The sequence below is a fragment of the Coregonus lavaretus genome, assembly GCF_964263955.1.
Source record: "Coregonus lavaretus genome assembly, chromosome: 5".
NCBI classification, from domain to species: Eukaryota; Metazoa; Chordata; class Actinopteri; order Salmoniformes; family Salmonidae; genus Coregonus; species Coregonus lavaretus.
This window is the reverse complement of record NC_139992.1, coordinates 7079283-7105081: the sequence shown is the minus strand read 5'-3', so window position 1 is coordinate 7105081 and position 25799 is coordinate 7079283. Positions and strand designations below refer to the sequence as shown.

Genomic DNA, 25799 nt, shown 5'->3' with positions numbered 1-25799 from the left:
GCCCTAACTAGTTATGAAGTCATTTCTTGATATTAATAATTGTTACTTTATGAAACAAGCCAGGCTCTATTTGTCATACTTTTTCCCCAACAGATCCCAAGCCTTCCTGTAGTCGACAGCAATGGAACATTCTCCTTACCCCCCCTTGTCAATGGAACCATGTGCTTTACAGAGCACAACCAAACCAACTATTGCGACTTCTAAACATGAGTCACATGTTCCGGGGTAAAAATGGTGGACAAAGAGAGGAGGATGCCATCCATGCATCTATTCATCCATCCATCCATCTGTACGCATTCAAAGACAACACTCTGCCTTAAGAGACGCCTCAGGGAGGGTGTCGTGAAGACAAGCCATCCCCTAGTCAAGCACACCATTCATCTCCCCCCATATCAGTGTTTGCAGGAAATACAAGGACTCTTTTGATTAGCACTTGTCACTTCTGTCAGCAACGGAACAAAAAGCAGCAACTTTAAATGGAAACTGGTTTTCTTTGTATTTTTGTGTTGTCTTCTTCTGCTTTGTTTGTTGGTGCCTTGTCTTTGTTTTGATTGCTGTGGAAAAACAGTCACAACTTCAATTATATGAATGAAGTATGAATCCTCACTGGTGAATTTGGCTTGTGTTATAATGGCTTTTTAGGGTCATGCCCAATTCCCAAAGTGATATATATATATATATATATATATATATATATATATATATATATATATATATATATATATTAATGAAGCAGGCCGTATTCATTTCTTTTTTTTACGTTTGTTTCTTCTTACGTTATAGTTGGATGGTGACAGGACACAATTCAAATTTTCACTCATGGAAAAACAAACAAAAAACGGATATTGTACTCAGAGATTACAAATAAAGGCATAACATCCTCAATTTATGTATGGAGTGTAGTGTTGCAAAATTCTGTGAACTTTCAATAAATTCCCTGGTTTTCCCGAAATCACGGTTGGAGGCTTCCTGCAATCAGGAGGGAATAAGCAGGAAATCCAGAATCCTCCAACCAGGATTTCTGGAAAACCAGGGAATTTATTGAAAGTTCCCGGAATTTTGCAACCCTAATGAAGTGTAAATACAGAAATGGCCTCTCTATTGTTATTATTATATAAATATATTTTGTAAAACTATGTCAGTGCTCCTGTGTTTATGGCTGTGATGAATATGACTGTGTGTACAGTGTGCATGTGTGTCTTTGTGTTTCCTTGTTCTGCAGATGAATGAAGCAGTGTACAAATAGACTTGTGCTTTCAGATTATACCCCTTGTAATGCTATTGGTATCCAAATGTCATTACAATATAACAATAGTCTGATATAGTATGAAAATGTATGCACTCACTAACTGTAAGTCGCTCTTGATAAGAGTGTCTGCTAAATGACTAAAATGTAAATGTTAAAACATTTAGTACGTTGATAATGCTATATCATACTCAATCCCTTTTTTGTTTTTGTTTTCTTTTGTAAATAATGTTTTATCTAAACTTCGCTGAGCCATACGCAAAAATGTTTTACTTGAGTTTTTGTTCATAATACCATCTGTGGAGGAATGTGGGTCTTAGTACTGCATGTATAGGAGACTTATAGTCGCCAGTCAAAGTCTACACACCCCTTGCACAGTCTTCACATTTTGCTGCCTTAAAATTAAATCTAAAAAGGGATTACATTTGATTTTTTCCCCTACCGATCTAAACAATCTATTCAAAATTAATCAAAAATAAATGCAAAACAAATATGTTTTGATTGTGTATGTCTTCGCAGGCCAGAGTTAATACTTGGTGGAAGACCCTTTTTTTGTTTGTAATTTTTTTCAAACCAATTGGTAGTTATAGTCTTGTCTCATCGCTGCAACTCCCCTACAGACTCGGGAGAGGTGAAGGTCGAAAGCCATGCGTCCTCCAAAACACGACCCTGCCAAGCCGCATTGCTTCTTGACACACTGCTCGCTTAACCCGGAAGCCAGCCGCACCAATGTGTTGGAGAAAACACTGTCCAACTGACGACAGCTTGCAGGCGCCCGGCCCGCCAGAAGGAGTCCCTAGAGCACGATGAGCCAAGGAGATCCCGGCTGGCCAAACCCTCCCCTAACCCGGACGACGCTGGGCCAATTGTGCGCTGCTTCATGGGTCTCCCGGTCATGGCCTGCTATGACACAGCCTGGGATCGAACCCGAGGCTATAGTGACGCCTCAGCACTGCAATGCAGTGCCTTAGGCCGCTGTGCCACAAGGGTGGCCCCGGTGGAAGCACCTTTGAAAGCCATTACAGCTGTGAATTATTTTGAATAAGATTAAACCAACTCTCAGGGCTTCATATACTCATTGTTTTTGTCAAAATTGCTTAAGGTCAGTAAATTTGGGAATCATTGATTGACAGCAATATTCAAACCTTGTCTCTGATTGTCAAGCATATATTTAAGTCAGGGCTAAGCCTGAACCACTCAGGAACACTCAACACCTATTGGTAAGCCATTCTGGTGTGTCTTTGGCATTACAATTTGAGTAATTGTCCCGCTGAAAAATAAAACTCTATTCCAGGGTTAGGTTTTCAGAAGACTGAGGGTTTTCCTCTAACTTTTGACCTAGGCTTTGCTTTTTTCATGTTTCTTTTGATCCTGACAAACTCCCCAGTCCCTACTAGTGACAAGCATACCCATAACATGATGCTGCCACCACAATACTTGAAAATACAGAGGGTTTGTATTGGATTTGACCCATGCCTGTAGTTTTTAAGTTAGGCCAAAAAGTGATTTATTTGACATGTTGTCTTGCAGTATTACTTAACAGCCTTGTTGCAAACAGAATGGATGACTTGGAGGGGATATTTTAACACAGGCTTCCTTCTTTTCACTTACAGGCCAGTAATGTGGAGTGAATGCAATGTTGTTGATCCTCTGTATTTTCAAGCATTGTGGTGGCAGCATCATGTTATGGGTATGCTTGTCACGGCAGGGACTGGGGAGTTTGTCAGGATCAAAATAAATATAAAAGGAGCAAAGCCCCGGTAAAAAGTTAGAGGAAAACCTGCCTCAGTCTTCTGAATACCTAACCCTGGGATATAGTTTTACATTTCTGCCTGACAATTACACAAAGTCAAATTCCAAAGACACACCAGTATGCATTTCCAATAGGTGTTGAGTGGTCCTGAATGGTGCAGTCTCAGTCCTGACTTAAATCTGCTTAAATCAGAAACAAGAGTTGAATATTGCTGTGCATCAATGATTCCCAACCAAATGTACTGTGCTTTAGCAATTTTGACAAAAACAATGGATACACAGTATGTTGCCCTAAGAGTTGTGCAAAGTTGGTAGAATCTTATTCAACATTATTCACAGCTTTAATGGCTGGCAAAGGTGCTTCCACCAATTATTAACTATGTGGTGTGAAGACATACGCAATCAAGACATCTTTGTGTTTTATTTTTAATTAATTAGGAACAGTTTCTATCATTTTTCTTTTACTTTGAAAATGTGGAGTAGGTTGTGTACATCAATAGGAAAACATCCGAAATCCATTTTAAGATAACATTTGAATGTGAAGGAGTGTGTAGACTTTCACTAGGCACTGTATGTCCTAGAAGTCTAGGATAGTAACCATGGTTACTATAGACATGGGACTGGAAATAGAACTTCCCACGAGGCCACCATGTTGATCAGCATATTCGACAAATGGAACATCCCGTTGTAAAGTTCCCCTGACACTGAAGTCTCCCTTCATCACTTTGACTCCTCCCTCAGAGGCATCTGAGGCTAAATCAATATGGCCGCCCACCTTTTATTTCCCTTGACCTACTTCCTCATTCTGCTCGTATGAAAGGACAAGACAGGTGAGGGGAATACGGCGGAAACTAAACCAGGGCCACTAGAGGGCCTCTTCTGCCAAGCTGCTCTCGCCATTTCAGTTCTCTCAGCTCAATAAGGCAGAGGACGTTATGCATAGTAAAGGGAGCTGTTATATGTTTTAGTGTATTCACATTTAGCTTCGCTTTTGAATTTTATTTAGCAACTTTTCTCATGCTTTTTGCTTCACCAAGCTGATTTATAATATAATGGGTGTCAAGCTTTCAAGCTTTCAAAGTGCCTGGCTTGAAATGTTGATAAGGTTTCTTGTATCAAAGCTGATATAAAAGAAAGGGAAGGGTATACATTATATATCTCCCCTAGGGTTGCAAAATTCCGGGAACTTTCAATAAATTCCCTGGTTTTACAGAAATCCTGGTTGGAGGATTCCGGATTTCCTGCTTATTCCTTCCTGATACCCTCTGCCATATATCTATTGGTTAAGCTTACTCTTCAATGGTCTCCAACATTAGGCAGTTGCAGTTCAGCAGCACGGGCCCCGTGTAGCTCAGTTGGTAGAGCATGGCGCTTGCAATGCCAGGGTTGTGGGTTCGATTCCCACGGGGGGCCAGTATGAAAAATAAATAAAAATGATGCACTCACTAACTAACTGTAAGTCGCTCTGGATAAGAGCGTCTGCTAAATTACGAAAATGTAAGCATCAATATATTATGAATATTTCAGTTTTTGCATTTGTTTTGTCGTATGTTTGCATATTTCATTTTGTTATTATGTCTCGTGGCCTTACAACATCTGTTAGACATTTATTCTCTTTGGAAATATTTGTTTCCACATAAATATTTAATTTAGTGTCGTTCACTTGTATTTAGGCAAGTATAGCGTATGCAATGTATTGATAATTACCACCTTATTTTGTTACTTTTTTTTCTCAATTGTAAAAAATAATTATCATATTAAAAATATTTCTAAAAACGTACTACTGTGTTACTTGGTCATTATTAAAGTGAAATACTTATGTTGGACACTGGAGGGCGCATATTTTTACTGTTGACTGAACAACAACATCATCTCAATGACCTATGTAAACAAATATCACCCCACACTGCCCATCCAAAACCCCTCTTTATGGATCTGCATGAGTTGAACTTACACCGAAAGGACTTCTATCATCAATCAGTGAATTAGTGCTGGTATGGTTTTATAATGAAGGGATAAGTGACAGAGACCAAAGAAACAGAGACAGCTGGGTTTGATGAGGTTTCCATGGCCCTGCAGCCACAGGTTGGCACACAGCCAATGTCAATCATACCCTACCAGTCAGCTCTATGCCGCCCGGCCCGGCCAGGCCCGCAGGTACCACTCACATTAAAGTCCTGGCGCAGGCACTGACTATTACTACTCACAGAGAGCGATATATTGTATATTATCTACTTCACTTGCTTTGGCAATGTAAACATACGTTTCCCATGCCAAAAATGTAATTGAGAGAGACAGAGAGAGCGAGAGAGGGTATTGTTCACAAACCGACCCCCCCCCCCCCCCCCCCCCCCCGATTCACTGAGTCACTATAGGAGATTAGAAAGGGTTTCTGGGTATTTCACTGGGCTTCGTCTTCTCCTTTACTTGTGCACGTTGGGGGATGTGAATTCAAAGGAACATACCTTAAGAGTACAGGATGTAGATATACGTGATGTGTACATACAGATACAGGCTTAAATGTGCTGCAGTAGTTTCACCTAAATTAGTTTTTTAGGTTTTATTTATTCACACCAAAGAAAATAAGTGAAAGACAAAACAGTACAGATAAAAAAAAACGGGTAAAAAACGATGTGCAGGTGAGGTTGGAAGCCCAAAGGGGCTGATATGAAAACCACACCAATAGAGATCAAGATCTTGAGAACTAGAGAAATATATGTCCCGTATTTGATTATCTAAGTTTAATTTACTTCTCGCTACATGCTCTGCTTCAATAAAAAGCAAAGGAAAACAGAGAAATCCACTCTTACAATCAGCTGTGCATAATAATCCCATTTCTTCTGCTTCATTTAGGTGTTCCCTAATTCAAGGTTTGATAACACTTTCATTAGGCCATATGTAAGACCTATGTAAGGGCTACATAACACATGTGCAAGCATTATATAACATTCATAAGCTTTAATGAATGTTTATAATGCAGTGCTTATGAGGATGTTATGCATTGCTTATGAACGTATTACAGCGTAACGACCCCAGCCTAGATAAGAGCATGACAAGCACTTCCAAGTGAGTAAAGTATCTGGAGACAGTGGCTACACTCTAAAAAGAAAAGGTTCCTGGAGTATCCTTTAGGGGTTCTTCAAATTGAAACTGTGGGGGAACCCCTATATGTTCTTCGAAGAACCCTTTAAAAGGGTTCTTTAAAGAACCCCTTTTAATGGATCCTTGAAGAACCTTTTGAATAACCTTTTGGGGTTAATTTTTGAACTCCCCCCCCCCCATCCCCTATTATCATTATTATTATCATTAATAATACACATAACAATAACACAATATTTTAGTTGTCAGTGTTTATTATGATTTTAGTGGCCAAAAAGAATAACAAAATCTAAATGAGGTAAACTCCCAGCAGAACCCCAAGTCCAATTTGGTATATCCTCTGGCGTGTTGATGTTAATGTGTTGATGTTCTCCGTATCCATAGCCAGAATGATTTTGCAGTGCATGGTGATCAAACAGGTTTTCTGTTATATTCGTCAGAGGTGTAGGGAGGGTGAAGTCTGTGAATCCCAAAAATGTGTAATTATACAGATGTTTAACAAAACTTGCGCACGACAGAATTCATACCTTGGTTTTTGTGGTGAATGTGAATGAAAAAAAATATGTGATAATGGTTTTCATACACATACCTTGTCCATAATGTAGAGGCCTATGGGATATTCATTGAAGAGGTAAGGGAGGAGGATGTACATGTGATCTGCATAACATACCAATACCAATTGACATACCTTTGTATGCCTCCTCGTCTGTATACCTACAGACACAGACACAAAAGTGAGCAGTTCAGTCATCTGCACCCAATACAGCTAGCCTTCAACATATTCGTATAGCCTACATATTCTTACCTCTTTGTTGATTGATATCCACTGAATTGTGTCCATTTTCTGTTTCAGAAAGATTTGCACAAATATGAAAAGATAGATGGTATCATCATAAAACAATATCAATTTCAATCATACAAGGGACAAACCTTTTGGGCTCCTGAGTGGCGCAGCGGTCTCAGGCGCTGCATCTCAGTGCTTGAGATGTCACTACAGACCCCCTGGTTCGATTCCAGGCTGTATCACAACCGGCCGTGATTGGGAGTCCCATAGGGTGGCGCACAATTGGCCCAGCGTCGTCCGGGTTTGGCCGGTGTAGGCCGTCATTGTAAATAAGATTTTGTTCTTAACTGACTTGCCTAGTTAAATAAAGGTAAAATAAAAACCTTACCTTAAATTGAGGAGATCTTTAAATTTTTCAGTTAAGTGCTTGCACCTGCTGTCCTTTCAAATTCAAATCCAAATGTTTCAGTTGGGCAGTTAGGTTCCTACAAGAACCCCCACCAACTAAGGAGGTTCCTCGATGAACCGCACCTCCTACGGGGTTCTTGGAATAACCTTTTGGGGGGCATTTTCAGTGCCAAGAACCCTAAGGTTCTTCTAAGAACTTTGAGGATCTTAGAAGAACCCTTGTCGAACCCCTAATTTTTAGAGTGTAGCGCGTGACCAGAAGGTTGGGAGTTCATTTTCCCCAGTCTGAGTACTTCATTGGGTTGCTGAATATAGTCTACATAAATGGATTATTCTAATATCCTCAAAGTTCTTCGAAGAACCTTAGGGTTCTTGAAACTGAAAATGGCCCCCAAAAGGTTCTTCCAAGAACCCTATAGGAGGTGGGGTTCATCGAGGAGAGGAGAGGAGAGGAGAGGAGAGGAGAGGAGAGGAGAGGAGAGGAGAGGAGAGGAGAGGAGAGGAGAGGAGAGGAGAGGAGAGGAGAGGAGAGGAGAGGAGGTGACGGTCCCTGGGACTGGTTATGTCTAAACACACAACCTCTCTCTGGCTGGCAGACACTCCTTATGCCACTGGGCTTGGTGTTTCAGAGCAAATGAACAAACAAGTTAACCGACAAACAACTAAACAAAACTGCCTGGACCCCACTCAGTGAATAAAGGGAAGGCCAAAGCAGGGAATATTAATAATATCATCAGTCAGCTCAGAGCTGTGCGTTCCATTGACAGTTGACATTTTGAAATGTTAGTGACAATTGCAGGTTGGTTGTGGTTGATATTACATTTTTATAGCATAAGTTTCGAGCAACAAACCCTACTAACTATGTGGTGTATTGAGAAACAAAAGGCTCTGCTCTACATACATGATCCTATATGTCTCTGTCATCTTCACATAGTACAGGATATAGATCCTGCTCCCTCCTAGTACATGATATAGGCCCTGCTCCCTCCTAGTACAGGATATAGGCCCTGCTCCCTCCTAGTACAGGATATAGGCCCTGCTCCCTCCTAGTACAGGATATAGGTCCTGCTCCCTCCTAGCACAGGATATAGATCCTGCTCCCTCCTAGTACAGGATATAGGTCCTGCTCCCTCCTAGCACAGGATATAGATCCTGCTCCCTCCTAGTACAGGATATAGGTCCTTCTCCCTCCTAGCACAGGATATAGGCCCTGCTCCCTCCTAGCACAGGATATAGATCCTGCTCCCTCCTAGTACAGGATATAGATCCTGCTCCCTCCTAGTACAGGATATAGGACCTGCTCCCTCCTAGCACAGGATATAGAACCTGCTCCCTCCTAGTACAGGATATAGATCCTGCTCCCTCCTAGTACAGGATATAGGTCCTGCTCCCTCCTAGCACAGGATATAGGCCCTGCTCCCTCCTAGTACAGGATATAGGACCTGCTCCCTCCTAGCACAGGATATAGGCCCTGCTCCCTCCTAGCACAGGATATAGGCCCTGCTCCCTCCTAGCACAGGATATAGCTCCTGCTCCCTCCTAGTACAGGATATAGGTCCTGCTCCCTCCTAGTACAGGATATAGGCCCTGCTCCCTCCTAGCACAGGATATAGATCCTGCTCCCTCCTAGTACAGGATATACAGTGGGGGGAAAAAGTATTTAGTCAGCCACCAATTGTGCAAGTTCTCCCACTTAAAAAGATGAGAGAGGCCTGTAATTTTCATCATAGGTACACGTCAACTATGACAGACAAAATGAGATTTTTTTTCTCCAGAAAATCACATTGTAGGATTTTTAATGAATTGATTTGCAAATTATGGTGGAAAATAAGTATTTGGTCAATAACAAAAGTTTCTCAATACTTTGTTATATACCCTTTGTTGGCAATGACACAGGTCAAACGTTTTCTGTTAGTCTTCACAAGGTTTTCACACACTGTTGCTGGTATTTTGGCCCATTCCTCCATGCAGATCTCCTCTAGAGCAGTGATGTTTTGGGGCTGTCGCTGGGCAACACGGACTTTGAACTCCCTCCAAAGATTTTCTATGGGGTTGAGATCTGGAGACTGGCTAGGCCACTCCAGGACCTTGAAATGCTTCTTACGAAGCCACTCCTTCGTTGCCCGGGCGGTGTGTTTGGGATCATTGTCATGCTGAAAGACCCAGCCACGTTTCATCTTCAATGCCCTTGCTGATGGAAGGAGGTTTTCACTCAAAATCTCACGATACATGGCCCCATTCATTCTTTCCTTTACACGGATCAGTCGTCCTGGTCCCTTTGCAGAAAAACAGCCCCAAAGCATGATGTTTCCACCCCCATGCTTCACAGTAGGTATGGTGTTCTTTGGATGCAACTCAGCATTCTTTGTCCTCCAAACACGACGAGTTGAGTTTTTACCAAAAAGTTATATTTTGGTTTCATCTGACCATATGACATTCTCCCAATCCTCTTCTGGATCATCCAAATGCACTCTAGCAAACTTCAGACGGGCCTGGACATGTACTGGCTTAAGCATGGGGACACGTCTGGCACTGCAGGAATTGAGTCCCTGGCGGCGTAGTGTGTTACTAATGGTAGGCTTTGTTACTTTGGTCCCAGCTCTCTGCAGGTCATTCACTAGGTCCCCCCGTGTGGTTCTGGGATTTTTGCTCACCGTTCTTGTGATCATTTTGACCCCACGGGGTGAGATCTTGCGTGGAGCCCCAGATCGAGGGAGATTATCAGTGGTCTTGTATGTCTTCCATTTCCTAATAATTGCTCCCACAGTTGATTTCTTCAAACCAAGCTGCTTACCTATTGCAGATTCAGTCGTCCCAGCCTGGTGCAGGTCTACAATTTTGTTTCTGGTGTCCTTTGACAGCTCTTTGGTCTTGGCCATAGTGGAGTTTGGAGTGTGACTGTTTGAGGTTGTGGACAGGTGTCTTTTATACTGATAACAAGTTCAAACAGGTGCCATTAATACAGGTAACGAGTGGAGGACAGAGGAGCCTCTTAAAGAAGAAGTTACAGGTCTGTGAGAGCCAGAAATCTTGCTTGTTTGTAGGTGACCAAATACTTATTTTCCACCATAATTTGCAAATAAATTCATTAAAAATCCTACAATGTGATTTTCTGGATTTTTTTTCTTCTCAATTTGTCTGTCATAGTTGACGTGTACCTATGATGAAAATTACAGGCCTCTCTCATCTTTTTAAGTGGGAGAACTTGCACAATTGGTGGCTGACTAAATACTTTTTTTCCCCACTGTAGGTCCTGCTCCCTCCTAGTACAGGATATAGGTCCTGCTCCCTCCTAGCACAGGATATAGATCCTGCTCCCTCCTAGTACAGGATATAGATCCTGCTCCCTCCTAGTACAGGATATAGGCCCTGCTCCCTCCTAGTACAGGATATATCCTGCTCCCTCCTAGTACAGGATATAGATCCTGCTCCCTCCTAGTACAGGATATATGTCCTGCTCCCTCCTAGCACAGGATATAGATCCTGCTCCCTCCTAGTACAGGATATATGTCCTGCTCCCTCCTAGCACAGGATATAGATCCTGCTCCCTCCTAGCACAGGATATAGGTCCTGCTCCCTCCTAGTACAGGATATAGGCCCTACCCCCTCTGCAAAGCCCTATGGGCTCAACGGTCACATGACTTCATGAACGCATTATCGTAGTTGTATGCATTTCCCTTTGTCGATTGTGTGAAAGCATTCACTTGAGCCTGACTGTATAGGTTTCGTTTAAATTTAAACTGCCTTTCAGCACTAACACTATTTTCATTAGGCCTAGGTCTATAGACACAGTTGCTGACAAATTATTACAAACATGTGTATAATCGAAAAATAGAAACGTAATCAGATTAATCATGAATATCCATATGCAAAGAGGTAGGCCTGTCTTTAGATTGTGTCATGTATCAGCAGGTCTGTATCAATTTCCGTAGCATAAATGTAGGCTATAGAGCACAAAAGTATACGACCGAAAAAACATTTTAAATGTATTGCATCTCAACACCAGGGTATGGTAAACCATGAATTTAGAACAGCATGGTGTCATTTAAAGTCTAACCTCTGACCCACATACAGCAGAGGCCACTATGCTCCACAGATACAGCTCTCACCTCCACTCTGATTGGACGAAACGGGCGGCTCGGGAACGCGCAAACATTGACGCGCTCCTCTGTGTTTCCAGGAGATTTTTTTGTGCCCCCGAACCTCTAGTGCTCGTGCCCGCCCAAATCTGTGCCCTGGACCCTAGCAGGGTGATGCGCGTGCCCGAACTTGACGCGGTAATTGGTAATAGAGAACGTTAAGTTTAGGACTAATACAATATATACAATAATTTTCCTAACGGTTGTTCCATTATTATCAGGGTACAATATGAAAAAATAGCCTGGGAAAGGATTGGACAGGTGCAAGCTACCATGGAAAGGGATTGCTCCTTGCAAAGCGCACCAGCACTGCAAATCTAGATCACCATTCCGCTAGACGATGACAATAATTACTTGGGTTGAAGCATTGTTTTGCAGACTAATTTAGCATCTCGATGGACTGTATTGCAAATGTTATGCATTTTAACGGAGGGCGTCTTGAGGAAATGCTGAGCACGCAACGATGCCATGAATCACCATGCATTTAGATACATTATATTTATTCTCCCATCTCTGGATCTGCGCACAGTTGAAGTATAAAATCTAAACTAACAGTGCGACTATTTGTGGTTTTTGTCGTTGGCCTCTCGCTAGTGTGTTTACGTTCTTCATCTGATGGATTAGTTTAACAACACTTCTTGTCGACTGTAGCCTATGTAGCTCGAAGGGAACTGTAGCCTACGCCAATATTTTTGGGGAGATTCATCCGGCTTGCAATACAGACATATCATGTATGCTGGACGTAAAAGGAGAAAACCAGTCCAGAGAGCGTAAGTACATTTTATTTATATGAATTGAAAGGCCTTTTTGCAAACAGAAATAGCCAAATGTTCAAAGCCCTGCACCCACACCAGCTAGCCCCCTTTAGCGCTCGTGGTAAGTAGGCTATCCCGTGACAGCTCGAAATAGATGTCAATCTCTCATCTTATATTTGTGCAAATTTAAATAGCATATTTCACCTGAATGAAATTGATAATGTCGATGACGTACGATAGGATACATATTCAGGTGGGGCACCTCCAGTTCTCGGGGGCCTGATTGGTGTCACACTTTTGCCCCAGCCAGGCTAACACACCTGACTCCAAAAATCAACTAATCATGAACTTCAGTTTAGAATGCAATTCGTTTAATCAGCAGTGTTTTCTAGGGATGGGGAAAAGTGTGACACTATCCCGGCCCCGGAGGACTGAAGTTGCCCATCTCTTGATAAACTAGTTGACAGTGTCAGAAAGGCCTCGATCGGGCACTCGCATTGTAAAACAGTTTATTTGACTATAAGACTATTAATTTGCGCAATAATATATAGGCTACCTTAAATCAATAGTGCAACATTTTCTGGATTTCGAATGTGATCGTATGTAAAAAAAAAATAATTAAAAAAAGACATCGATTTCTCAGTAAGCCAAAAGTTGCGTGCACTCCAAAGTTGATCTTGCCTTCAAAAATAGTAGCATTTCTTATTTCGTTATCACGTGTAGCAAGAATTTACTGTTAACCTCGTTGCATTATATTAAAAAAAAGCCTATAACATTTTATTTTGAAATATTGTTTCTACATCCACTTTGGTGATGATACAGTTCTGCCGCATATATGCTGCGCCATTTTAGGTCAACACGCCCTTTTGTTGACTTTGGCTGGGACTGTGTCCAATGGTTGTGATCGGCACAGGTGCATAATGGCCTTACTGTGTACATTTTTACAACAAATTGCTTTGTAGTATTATTATATAATAATTATAGGATTATTATTATTATTCAATTTCAATTTTTAGCCTGTGTATTATTATTTTGAAATAGGCCTATTTTATAATTTACAAATTTACTAGGAAAAATTGACCTAACATGTATAGGTCTAACATCTTTGTTGTCAGTGGAAAATGTGTAGATGTTTATGATTTAATGGCAGAAGTGCATTAGGTGCTCTTGGGCATTTATTGACATGATTTGTTAACTCATGAGTGGATTGTTGAAGGAGCTCTATAAATTATAACTCAAAACATATTTACAATTAAAAAAAACATGGTGTCATTCACATGAGGCAAATCATGTTTTCAATTGAGCATTTATTTTTTGGCTGTTTTCATAGTTATTTGAAAGAAACGAATGGCTGGGACTATGTCCAATGGTTGTGTTCGGCACAGGTGCATAAGGCCAACACTTTCCGATATTTGAGAGCAATCACCTTGAACCTGCTGAAGGACACTGAAGACACGGACGTAAAGTAAAACCATTCTCCTGTCAAAATTCACTGTGTACATTTTTATAACAAATTGCTTTGTAGTATTATTATATAATAATTATAGTATTATTATTATTATTCAATTTCCATTTTTAGCCTGTGTATTATTTTTACGAAATAGGCCTATTTTATCATTTACAAATTTACTAGGAAAAATTGACCTAACATGTATAGGTCTAACATCTTTGTTGTCAGTGGAAAATGTTTAAATGTTTATGACTTAATGGCAGAAGTGCATTAGGTGCTCTTGGGCATTTATTGACGTGATTTGTTAACTCATGAGTGGATTGTTGAAGGAGCTCTATAAATTATAACTCAAAACATATTTACAATAAAAAAAACATGGTGTCATTCACATGAGGCAAATCATGTTTTCAATTTAGCATTTATTCTTTGGCTGTTTTCATAATTTCAATTTTACTCGACTTGTTGAAAAGTATTTTAATGATTAATTTACCTGTATTACTACAAAATTATAATTTGTAATGATATTGATAGTGCAAAAAATAGTAATAATGTAAATAATTCATGAGAACTATAATCAACCGAAGACCTTTGAGTTTTCTGTAAAAATGTAAAGTTAAAAATAAGGATTTCTTCTCTCCTTGCAGGGTAAAACCGCCCCAATCAGAAGGGGCCAAGTCGAACCCCTCCAAGCGCCACCGGGACCGTCTGAATGGAGAGCTGGAGAGGCTGGCCAGCCTCCTCCCCTTCCCTGAGGAGGTCACCACCAGCCTGGACAAACTCTCCATCCTCCGCCTTAGTGTCAGCTACCTCCGGGCCAAGAACTTCTTCACTGGTAAGAAGTGGTCCACAAAGAATCCCATTATTGCTCTGGAACTATTGATTGAATAGGGGCCGTAGTTTGAGGTCCTCAATAGAGTGCTTCCTGAAATGTAGTGCTTCCTGTGTAGACATAAAGATGGTCCTTGTTTTGTGAACAGGGGGCCACTGATCCCTCACTTTGTACAGCACAAGGGTGTGTTAGCATAGCACCCAGCCAGTACAGTATGTAGCTAACTCCTATCCTAAAAATATGCTCTACTTAAAGAGCATCAGAGCAGGTAGCTATCAGAGCAGTTAGCCTTAGCCCCTTATAGCATCCCTGTGCTGACTTGCTGTCTTGTCTGTACAGTTAGGTGGAACAGAGCAGTACAGTAGTTGCTATGCATAGTCATGGGAATCACTGTGCGGAGCCACTGGGACTTTTTAAACCTCCTCATTCATGCTCCCATCCCTAGAACTCTTATAAATAAAAAATTAATAAAATATGCCATTTAGCAGACGCTTTTATCCAAAGCGACTTACAGTCATGCGTGCATACATTTTTGTGTATGGGTGGTCCTGGGGATCGAACCCACTACCTTGGCGTTACAAGCGCCGTGCTCTACCATCTGAGCTACAGAGGACCGAAACAGTAGAGAACCTGGGTCTCTCATGGCCTGTGTTTCCTGACGCCTTCAAAGTACATTTAATCAGCTGTGAAAGAAAGAACCTCAGCTAGAGCAGCAGCCAACCAGCTAGCCAACCTCACTCAGCCAGCCAGCTAGCCAACCTCAGTCAGTCAGCCAGCTAGCCAACCTAACTCAGTCAGCCAGCTCGCCAACCTCACTCAGCCAACCAGCTAGCCAACCTCACTCAGTCAGCCAGCTAGCCAACCTAACTCAGTCAGCCAGCTCGCCAACCTAACTCAGTCAGCCAGCTAGCCAGCCTCACTCAGTCAGCCAGCTAGCCAACCTCACTCAGTCAGCCAGCTAGCCAGCCTCACTCAGTCAGCCAGCTAGCCAACCTCACTCAGCCAGCCAACCAGCCAGCCAGCCAGCCAGCCAGCCAGCCAACCAGCCAGCCAGCCTCACTCAGTCAGCCAGCTAGCCAACCTCACTCAGCCAGCCAACCAGCCAGCCAGCCAGCCAGCCAGCTAGCCAACCTCACTCAGCCAGCCAGCCAACCAGCCAGCCAGCCAGCCTCACTCAGTCAGCCAGCTAGCCAACCTCACTCAGCCAGCCAACCAGCCAGCCAGCCAGCCAGCCAACCAGCCAGCCAGCCTCACTCAGTCAGCCAGCTAGCCAACCTCACTCAGCCAGCCAACCAGCCAGCCAGCCAGCCAGCCAGCCAGCTAGCCAACCTCACTCAGCCAGCCAACCAGCCAGCCAACCTCACTCAGCCAGCCAGCCAACCAGCCAGCCAGCCAAACAGCCAGCCAGCCAGCCAGCCAGACAGCCTCACTCAGTCAGCCAGCTAGGCAACCAGACTCACTCAGTCAGCAAGCTAGCCAACCTCACTCAGCCAACCAGCCAGCCAGTCAGCCAACCTCACTCAGCCAGCCAGCCAGCCTCACTCAGCCAGCCAGCCAGCCAGCCAGCCTCACTCAGCCATCAGGCCAGCCAACCTCACTCAGCCAGCCAGCCTCACTCAGCCAGCCAGCCAACCTCACTCAGCCAGCCAGCCAGCCTCAGTCAGCCAGCCAGCCAGCCAACCTCACTCAGCCAGCCAACCAGCCAGCCAGCCAGCCAGACTCACTCAGTCAGCCAGCTTGCCAACCTCACTCAGCCAGCCAGCCAGCCAGCCAGCCAGCCAGCCAGCCAACCTCACTCAGCCAGCCAGCCAACCTCACTCACTCACTCAGCCAGCCAGCCAGCCAGCCAGCCAGCCTCACTCAGCCAGCCAGCTTGCCAACCTCACTCAGCCAGCCAGCCAGCCAACCTCACTCAGCCAGCCAGCCAGCCAACCTCACTCAGCCAGCCAGCCAGCCTCACTCAGCCAGCCAGCCTCACTCAGCCAGCCAACCAGCTAGCCAACCTCACTCACTCAGCCAGCCAGCCAGCCATCCTCACTCAGCCAGCCAGCCAACCTCACTCAGCCAGCCAGCCAGCCAGCCAATCTCACTCAGCCAGCCAGCCAGCCAGCCAACCTCACTCACTCACTCACTCAGCCAGCCAGCCAACCTCACTCAGCCAGCCAGCCAGCTAGCCCTCACTCAGCCAGCCAGCCAACCTCACTCAGCCAGCCCATTATTTCATCCTGGAGAAGAAGAATGGTCCTCAATATTTCATAGAGGCCCGTGACTGCCTTTATGTGGAGTTAAGGATGGAAGAGATAGCAGGGGCTCCATTAAAAACGGAGGAGAGTGTATGTAGGAACAAAATAATTGCATGCAAAGGGGACAGATTTGTATTTTTTCTCTCCTATGTTGTGGGGGAAAGACGTTATTTTAGGCAGTGCTCTTTAAAAGAGAATGCTGCAATGCGGCCGTTGGATGCTCTCGAAGCATTAATAATTAAGAGAAACAGAGTTTAAAGAATTTATGAAATGGAGGGAGGGCAGTGTTTGTTTAAGACTGTTGCTTTTTGAAATGGCTGTTTGGGGTGCGACGTACCGGATCCGGGGCCTGTGATACCACTATGTTGGGGGGAGATATTGCAAATGCGTGGCTTTTTTGGTGTGAAGGGAGAGGACATGTACAAATACTTTGTGGAGAGGCTTGGAGATGCCTGAATAGGGTGTGGGGGAGAATCCAGCCTTTAGTTTTATGGGACTAAATAATCTATAGCTTTAATCATCTGAAAAAGCCATATTATTATTGTTAAATATATATACATTTTGTTTTTACATTTTAACCTTGATAAATCTAGTCATTTCTTGGGTCGTCGAAGGGTTGATTCATCTCAGAAATTGCTTGACTTTGTTTGATTATGAAACCTCAGAATAGGTGCACTATGAATATAACTGATTATTGTGTTACGGGTCTAACAAATCTCTTCAGCCTGTCAAAATATATTGTTGCTATTTTATTCCAGCGTCTCAGGTCAAAGTGTGCTGCCAAGCCCTCGTGTCCTTGTTGTGTAACAGCATTAGCCTAGTTCCTCCCCTGACAGTGAGTAATTAACAGGCCTCACATTCAGGAAGTACATGACGAGACAGTGAGCCTTAACCTGCAGCCTTATCAACACCCCTATCAGCCCATCATGTCTGCGGGCCCATAGCCTCTGTCTCTGTGTCTCCCATCATAATTTGTTGTATGTAAACAGAGCTGATGCTGCTCAGTGTGCTGGGATTAAGCCCCGGTCCAGTGTTGGACAGGTGGTTTATTTTATTTATTTATTTATTTTATTTTTTACCTTTATTTAACGAGGCAAGTCAGTTAAGAACAAATTCTTATTTACAATGACAGCCTACACCGGCCAAACCCGGACGACGCTGGGCCAATTGTGCGCCGCCCTATGGGACTCCCAATCACGGCCGGTTGTGATACAGCCTGGAATCAAACCAGGGGGTCTGTAGTGACGCCTCAAGCACTGAGATGCAGTGCCTTAGACCGCTGCGCCACTCGGGAGGTGGCTCAGATCTGCCTCACCGTCCAGGTCTCTGTCTCTATGGTGGATAGTAGCCTATGTAGCCACCACCATCAACCAATCAATTGCTGTTAATTAGCTGAGTCTGCCTACCGAATGCTGTGTAGTTTTTGTTTAACAACCAGAGTGAACTAGCATTGTGCTCTGGTAGGGACACCATGTTCTGTATCTTTTTATTTTAATACCTCAGATGCCCTCTATTGTAATTTGTCTCTTTGTTTGACTCTGCAGCAGGATGTGTGTTGTACCATGGGCCAGTGTTGTTGCTCTGTGTGTAATTAAATGTCTTGTACAAGTTGAACAAAGCCTATCAGAGCCCGTTTAATCCATCTGACAGTATTACCCATCTGCTTCCTCTCCTCCTCGTCTTCAGGCCTACTGGCATCACTCCTCTGCCAACCTAAAGGAATGAGAGCAGGAGTGCGTAAAACCTAAAGCACAGTGAATACCAGATGATTCTACAGTGGGCATTTCTCCCCTATAGGCAAAGCCACATTAGGCAGCATTTGGTTTGTTCCATGCTAATGCCTCAGACAAGGACAGCACTCTATATCCTGGTCCAAATATTCTGGGTGCTTAAGGAGGAGATATCATTCTATCCTGCACCATGCCCCCTGTGCTTAGCCGGTTACATGTACAACAAACAACAATTCACTCTCAGGATTATCAGTAACCCGGAATGAACACTAAACCACCAGGATCAGGGTCTCATCACAGGGAATCATGGGAGGCTATAACATCCTGGTGTCCGATGGGAGGCAGCTACCCACTGGGCACAGGCATCAATTCAATGTCTATTCCACGTTGGTTCAACGTAATTTCATTGAAATGACGTGGGAAACAATGTTGATTAAACCATGTGTGCCCAGTGGGTAGGCTGTTCTGTGTCCCAATTGGTACCCTATTCCCTATATAGTGCACTACTTTTGACCAGAGCCCTGTAGTGAACTATATTGGGAATAGGGTGCCATTTGGGACACAGCCTGCATGACCTCTGTGACCCTGGGTCCATGTGACATACCATGGTGGCCTCACACGGAAATATTGCGTGCGGGAGCGTTGCAAAAATAAATGTACACATACATGTGATTCAATGATTTCACCCTCACCACTCGCGTGCGCAAACGAGCGTCTGCGTAGCCAGGCACTAAAATATTTGAGCTGCTCTGCGCACTGCAAGTCCCCTCCTTATTGGATATCAGGAAGATACAAACCCACGTGGATGCTTGAAAGACAAACAAGGAGAGACTAACTAAAAACAAACTAGGGTTTCCCTTTTTTATCTATGGATTAATCGTCAGAGTAGATGACTCCGGGTCAAAATACTACAAGACTACCAGCAAACAAAAAGGACCGTATGCATGCCAGGTAAAATAAGAACCCAATGTTCAGCTTCCAGGACAAACTAGCTAGCAACAGCGAGCTAGCTAAATGTCCATGGATGTTTCACGTGTGTTTCGACCCACTCCCAAATTAATATAGTTGGTTCATGATCGTGTCTGGTGGGGATAGACAATATCAACATGTGCACACGCGTGGCCAGTGTAGTCAGCATGTTGGGTAATCAGGATTTTGTTTGAATGTCAAACGTGTCCACAGAATGTGTTTCTGTATAATGTGTCATGCACTTGTGTTGATGGCATTGTATTGTGCTAGATATTTACTTCAGCGTAAACGCTTTACTGTAGTACTGTTATTACCTGGATGGACAATCGAGGATAAATAATCTTGCAATAGATGGTATCCAGGAGAGCCAAAGTGAGACATGGGCTGAATCAGAGGACAAAGTTCGAAGGCTGTTTTCTGAGAAGCTACAATTGGATCAACAGGTTGATCTGGAACGTGCCCACCGGTCTGGGAAACCAGGGGGCACCAGTGGTGCCAATGGTGGTGCCAATGGTGGTGCCAATTGAACCTGACCCAGGCCAAGTGTAGTGAAATTCCTCAGGTTCAAGGATAAGCTTGCAGTCCTTGAAAAAGCCAAATGCCTTAAAGGGTCCTACATCTTCATCAATGAGGATTTCTCTGATGCAGTCCATCAAAGAAGAAAGGAACTAATACCAGCTATGAAGGCTGAAAGAGAACGAGGTGACAGCCTACCTGAGGTATGACAAACTGGTTGTTCACCCTCCCTCCCAAGGAGTTAGGAGGAGCGACAGACACAAGTAATTCCAGCCCCACACACACACACTGACTGAGTGTCTCTCTCTTAGATTCCAACTGCTGATTCATGTTTGGACATATAAATACTGTAATCTACCAAAGAAAGGTCTGTTAATTGCTCACTTGAATATATGCAGTTTAAGGAACAAGATTCATGAAATAGGCTTCTATTGCATTCAAACAATATTCATGTATTGGCAATATCAGAGACTCACTTGGACTCTTCTTTTAAGGATGCTGAGATCTCTATACATGGATACAATTTGTTCAGGAGGGACAGAAATAGATAGGTGGAGTTGCAGTTTACATCCTGAGTCATATTCCAGAAAAACAACGTAAGGACTTAATGGAGTGTGCCCCTGGCTGTCCGTAAATTAATAAAACAACGAAATGGTGCCGTCTGGTTTGCTTAATATAAGGAATTTGAAATGATTTATACATAAGTATATTTGAGCAATTACACTTACTTTTGATACTTAAGTATTTAAAAAACCAAATACTTTTATTCAAGTAGTATTTTACTGGGTGACTTTCACTTTTACTTGAGTCATTTTCTATTAAAGTATCTTTACTTTTACTCAAGTATGACAATTGGGTACTTTTTACACCACTGTGTGTGTGTGTGAGTGTGTGCCCACATGAGTCTGCATGTCAACTGCAATTCCCCTCCCAGGCCTCCTTTTACGTGGACTAGGGGAAAGGAGGAAATCAATGTGACACACAAGTAACAGGCATAAACACACACTATGGCTTCCCACTGCTGCTGTAAGAATGCAGCGATTAGAAAATGTATAGCTGTTCTGAAAGAAGCCCTCTCAGAGCTCTGGCTCTGGTCTCTAATGGTTGCCAGTGTTTCTTCTGTTAATGGGCCACTCCCGCTGTGATGGAGGTCCCCACACTAACCATCACAATCCAGTTGTGTTTCCCTCTGGTTCGCTGCACTGTAGCACGGCGCCGCTCTTCATCCAGCCTGGCAGTCATATCATAAACACAGATGAGGACACAAATCCAACGCACTCATAATATTTTGTAAATGTGAAAGCCCTTCGTTTAGTTGGTACGATAAGAAGGTTGAACTACACTGCTCAAAAAAATAACGGGGAACACTAAAATAACACATCCTAGATCTGAATGAATGAAATAATCTTATTAAATACTTTTTTTCTTTACATAGTTGAATGTGCTGACAACAAAATCACACAAAAATGATCAATGGAAATCAAATGAATCAACCCATGGAGGTCTGGATTTGGAGTCACCCTCAAAATTAAAGTGGAAAAGCACACTACAGGCTGATCCAACTTTGATGTAATGTCCTTAAAACAAGTCAAAATGAGGCTCAGTAGTGTGTGTGGCCTCCACGTGCCTGTATGACCTCCCTACAATGCCTGGGCATGCTCCTGATGAGGTGGCGGATGGTCTCCTGAGGGATCTCCTCCCAGACCTGGACTAAAGCATCCGCCAACCCCTGGACAGTCTGTGGTGCAACGTGGCGTTGGTGGATGGAGCGAGACATGATGTCCCAGATGTGCTCAATTGGATTCAGGTCTGGGGAACGGGCGGGCCAGTCCATAGCATCAATGCCTTCCTCTTGCAGGAACTGCTGACACACTCCAGCCACATGAGGTCTAGCATTGTCTTGCATTAGGAGGAACCCAGGGCCAACCGCACCAGCATATGGTCTCACAAGGTGTCTGAGGATCTCATCTCAGTACCTAATGGCAGTCAGGCTACCTCTGGCGAGCACATGGAGGGCTGTGCAGCCCCCCAAAGAAATGCCAGCAGAACGTTCTCCACGGCGTCTCCAGACTCTGTCACGTCTGTCACATGTGCTCAGTGTGAACCTGCTTTCATCTGTGAAGAGCACAGGGCGCCAGTGGCGAATTTTCCAATCTTGGTGTTCTCTGGCAAAGGCCAAACGTCCTGCACGGTGTTGGGCTGTAAGCACAACCCCCACCTGTGGACGTCGGGCCCTCATACCACCCTCATGGAGTCTGTTTCTGACCGTTGGAGCAGACACTTGCACATTTGTGGCCTGCTGGAGGTCATTTTGCAGGGCTCTGGCAGTGCTCCTCCTGCTCCTCCTTGCACAAAGGCGGAGGTAGCAGTCCTGCTGCTGGGTTGTTGCCCCTCCTACGGCCTCCTCCACGTCTCCTGATATACTGGCCTGTCTCCTGGTAGCGCCTCCATGCTCTGGACACTACGCTGACAGACACAGCAAACCTTCTTGCCACAGCTCGCATTGATGTGCCATCCTGGATGAGCTGCACTACCTGAGCCACTTGTGTGGGTTGTAGACTCTGTCTCATGCTACCACTAGAGTGAAAGCACCGCCAGCATTCAAAAGTGACCAAAACATCAGCCAGGAAGCATAGGAACTGAGAAGTGGTCTGTGGTCACCACCTGCAAAACCAGTCCTTTATTGGGGGGTGTCTTGCTAATTGCCTATAATTTCCACCTGTTGTCCATTCCATTTGCACAACAGCATGTGACATGTATTGTCAAACAGTGTTGCTTCCTAAGTGGACAGTTTGATTTCACAGAAGTGTGATTGACTTGGAGTTACATTGTGTTGTTTAAGTGTTCCCTTTATTTTTTTGAGCAGTGTATATAGAAGGCTGAACTAAATAGAAGGCTGAACTAAATAGAAGGCTGAACTATATAGAAGGCTGAACTATATAGAAGGCTGATTAACTCTGTTGGTATCAACCCCCAGCATTAGAAACAGTCCTCCACATTTTGTATGACACTATTTAACATAAGTACAACACAATGCCCTAAAAATGCAACCGCCATTAGTTTTTTTCATTACGTCATTTCTACAAAGAGTTTTAGGGGTCCACTGGGAGCGAGGAATGGCCCTTCCATTGTGAGTTCTTCAGTTGTAAAGACACCATGTCACCACGCGTTTCACCTGTGAGGTGGAAAATGGCCAGGCAGGCCCTCAGATAACTTAACTAAGCCAATAAGAGCGCTCCTGGGATACCTGGAAGAGCTGTCTTTACCAGCAACCAACCAGGAAGCAGGAGCCTCTATCTTTTCATCTGTCCCTCTCTGTTGCGGAACTTCCTGGTCCTAAGCTAGCTAATGACCCAGTCCCCTTTAACGGAGTCATGTGGTTTCTGTTGTGACGCTAAGTAGCGGAGATAACCAGAGGTTCTTGCAGAGCGTCTGATTCCGAGAAGGCCTTGATAGAATGTCTTGATAGTGTGATTCTATCTCAACAAGTCCATATTTGCAGTTTTTTTTACATCAAATTCTGCTTATAGAGACAGTGTGTCGGGTATGCAGGTCCATTGTTCAGGCCAACAGATGCAATTCAATTACAATATCATAGGGTTATGGTTGTTTTGATTGTAGTGCACTCTGACCTTTGGCCTATAGTTGCTGTAAATATAGATTGAGATTAGAATGAATAATCCCTGTGGATTCTGAAAGGGTTCTGTTTGCTTTGGAGGGATGTTCGCCAGCTTGTTCAGACTAATACTGGATTAGCAAACAACTTTTTCTCCATGCATCACTTCTCAATCACTAGTTTTAAAATCCTGTTTCATTATCTCGTCTTTCACCACAGAGAATAGGGGAAAAAACGGTTTAGTAAGAATATCTTGAGGGTCTCTCTTGAACGACTCAATTACGTTTTTTTCTTATCGAGGTCATTGCTGTTGTCACCATAGCAAAAGATTTTGATTGATGTCAAAGGCCTTACTCCCTAAAATCATCTCAGTTCTATAAATAAAACGATTTGCCATTGGTTCAACGTAGTGGCGGCAGGTAGCTTAGCGGTTAAGAGTGTTGTGCCAGTAACCGAAAGGTCGCTGGTTCTAATCCCCGAGCCGACTAGGTGAAAAATCTGTCGATGTGCCCTTGAGCAAGGCACTTAACCCTAATTGCTCCTGTAAGTCGCTCTGGATAAGAGCGTCTGCAAAAAAAAAAGGTAGTAGTGTGAAGGAAAGAGATGTTAAGTACTATGTAGTAGGTTTGTTTTGAATCCTGGCTAGGTCTGTCGCTTAGTGGATCACACAGGAAAAGGATGTACTATGTAGTAGGTTTGTTTTGAATCCTGGCTAGGTCTGTCGCTTAGCGGATCACACAGGAAAAGGATGTACTATGTAGTAGGTTTGTTTTGAATCCTGGCTAGGTCTGTCGCTTAGTGGATCACACAGGAAAAGGATGCTTGAAAAGTAAAGTCATGTTGTGTTCAGTTCTCCCTTTTTTTGGAGCCAAAATACAGGAGTTTACATTCAGCATGTCGATAGATAGGTAAGCCATAAGAAAACCGTAAGTGGATGGCTGAGAGAGTAGAAACTAAATGTCCATGTATCCAATGTAAAGACAAGCTTAGAGTGGCTTTAGTATATAAATAGAGATAGGCTGCAATATAAATGGACATGTAGAACTAGTAGGACATTATGCGACTCTCCATGGATCAGGACATAGATCTAGATCATAGCCATATCCTCCAATGGGATAGCCTATTCATTCAAGAGTAGTTAGACAAATTCTATACTGCTGTATGTAAACAGTTGAGATGCAGGATTTGAAATGGGTTCAATGAAATTGATTAATTCAGTGCTTTTGCTTCACGTGTTGCTATAGGCAACATCTGCACTGAAATTGATTTGGGTACCGCTCCAGAGAGATCCCTCTCTCCCTCCCGTCCCGGAGGACCTGAGCCCTAGGACCATGCCTCAGGACTACCTGGCCTGATGACTCCTTGCTGTCCCCAGTCCACCTGGTCGTGCTGCTGCTCCAGTTTCCACTCTTCTGCCTGCGGCTATGGAACCCTGACCTGTTCACCGGACGTGCTAACTTGTCCCAGACCTGCTGTTTTCAACTCTCTCTACCGCACCTGCTATTTCAACCTCTAAATGCCCGGCTATGAAAAGCCAAGTGACATTTACTCCTGATGTACTGACCTGTTGCAACCTCTACAACATTAATTTTTTACATTTTTAATCATTTAGCAGACGCTCTTATCCAGAGCAACTTACAGTTAGTGAGTGCATACATTTTTCACATTGTATGATTTTTAAGTAATTAATTTGCATTTTATTGCATGACATAAGTATTTGATCACCTACCAACCAGTAAGAATTCCGGCTCTCACAGACCTGTTCATTTTTCTTTAAGAAGCCCTCCTGTTCTCCACTCATTACCTGTATTAACTGCACCTGTTTGAACTCAAGGTCCCCCTGCTCAAGCCAGCGCAAGTTTGCCAATGACCATCTGGATGATCCAGAGGAGGAATGGGAGAAGGTCATGTGGTCTGATGAGACAAAAATAGAGCTTTTTGGTCTAAACTCCACTCGCTGTGTTTGGAGGAAGAAGAAGGATGAGTACACCTGAAACCTGAAGGATCTGGAGAAAGTCTGTATGGAGGAGTGGGCCAAAATCCCTGCTGCAGTGCGTGCAAACCTGGTCAAGACCTACAGGAAACATATGATCTCTGTAATTGTAAACAAAGGTTTCTGTACCAAATATTAAGTTCTGCTTTTGTAATGTATCAAATACTTATGTCATGCAATAAAATGCAAATTAATTACTTAAAATCATACAATGTGGATTTTATGGAGTTTTGTTTTGATTCCGTCTCTCACATTTGAAGTGTACCTATG

At 43.5% G+C, this 25799-nt stretch overlaps 2 protein-coding genes across 2 annotated transcripts in view; both read left to right on the top strand.

Moving 5' to 3' along the window:
- LOC311129566 (aryl hydrocarbon receptor-like) overlaps positions 1-682 on the top strand; it is a 64762-nt gene extending 64080 nt beyond the window's left edge. The window contains exon 11 of the mRNA XM_084161898.1: positions 94-682. Coding sequence (XP_084018024.1) covers positions 94-204 — 111 coding nt within the window. The 3' untranslated portion in view covers positions 205-682. The remainder of the gene's footprint in view (positions 1-93) is intronic.
- An 11475-nt stretch (positions 683-12157) lies between these two features.
- Positions 12158-25799, top strand: part of LOC311129697 (aryl hydrocarbon receptor-like) — a gene marked incomplete at both ends in the record, with an annotated part of 71740 nt that continues 58098 nt past the window's right edge. The window contains 2 exons of the mRNA XM_084162104.1: positions 12158-12198; positions 14278-14465. Of these exons, the coding sequence (XP_084018230.1) occupies positions 12158-12198; positions 14278-14465 (229 nt within the window). The remainder of the gene's footprint in view (positions 12199-14277; positions 14466-25799) is intronic.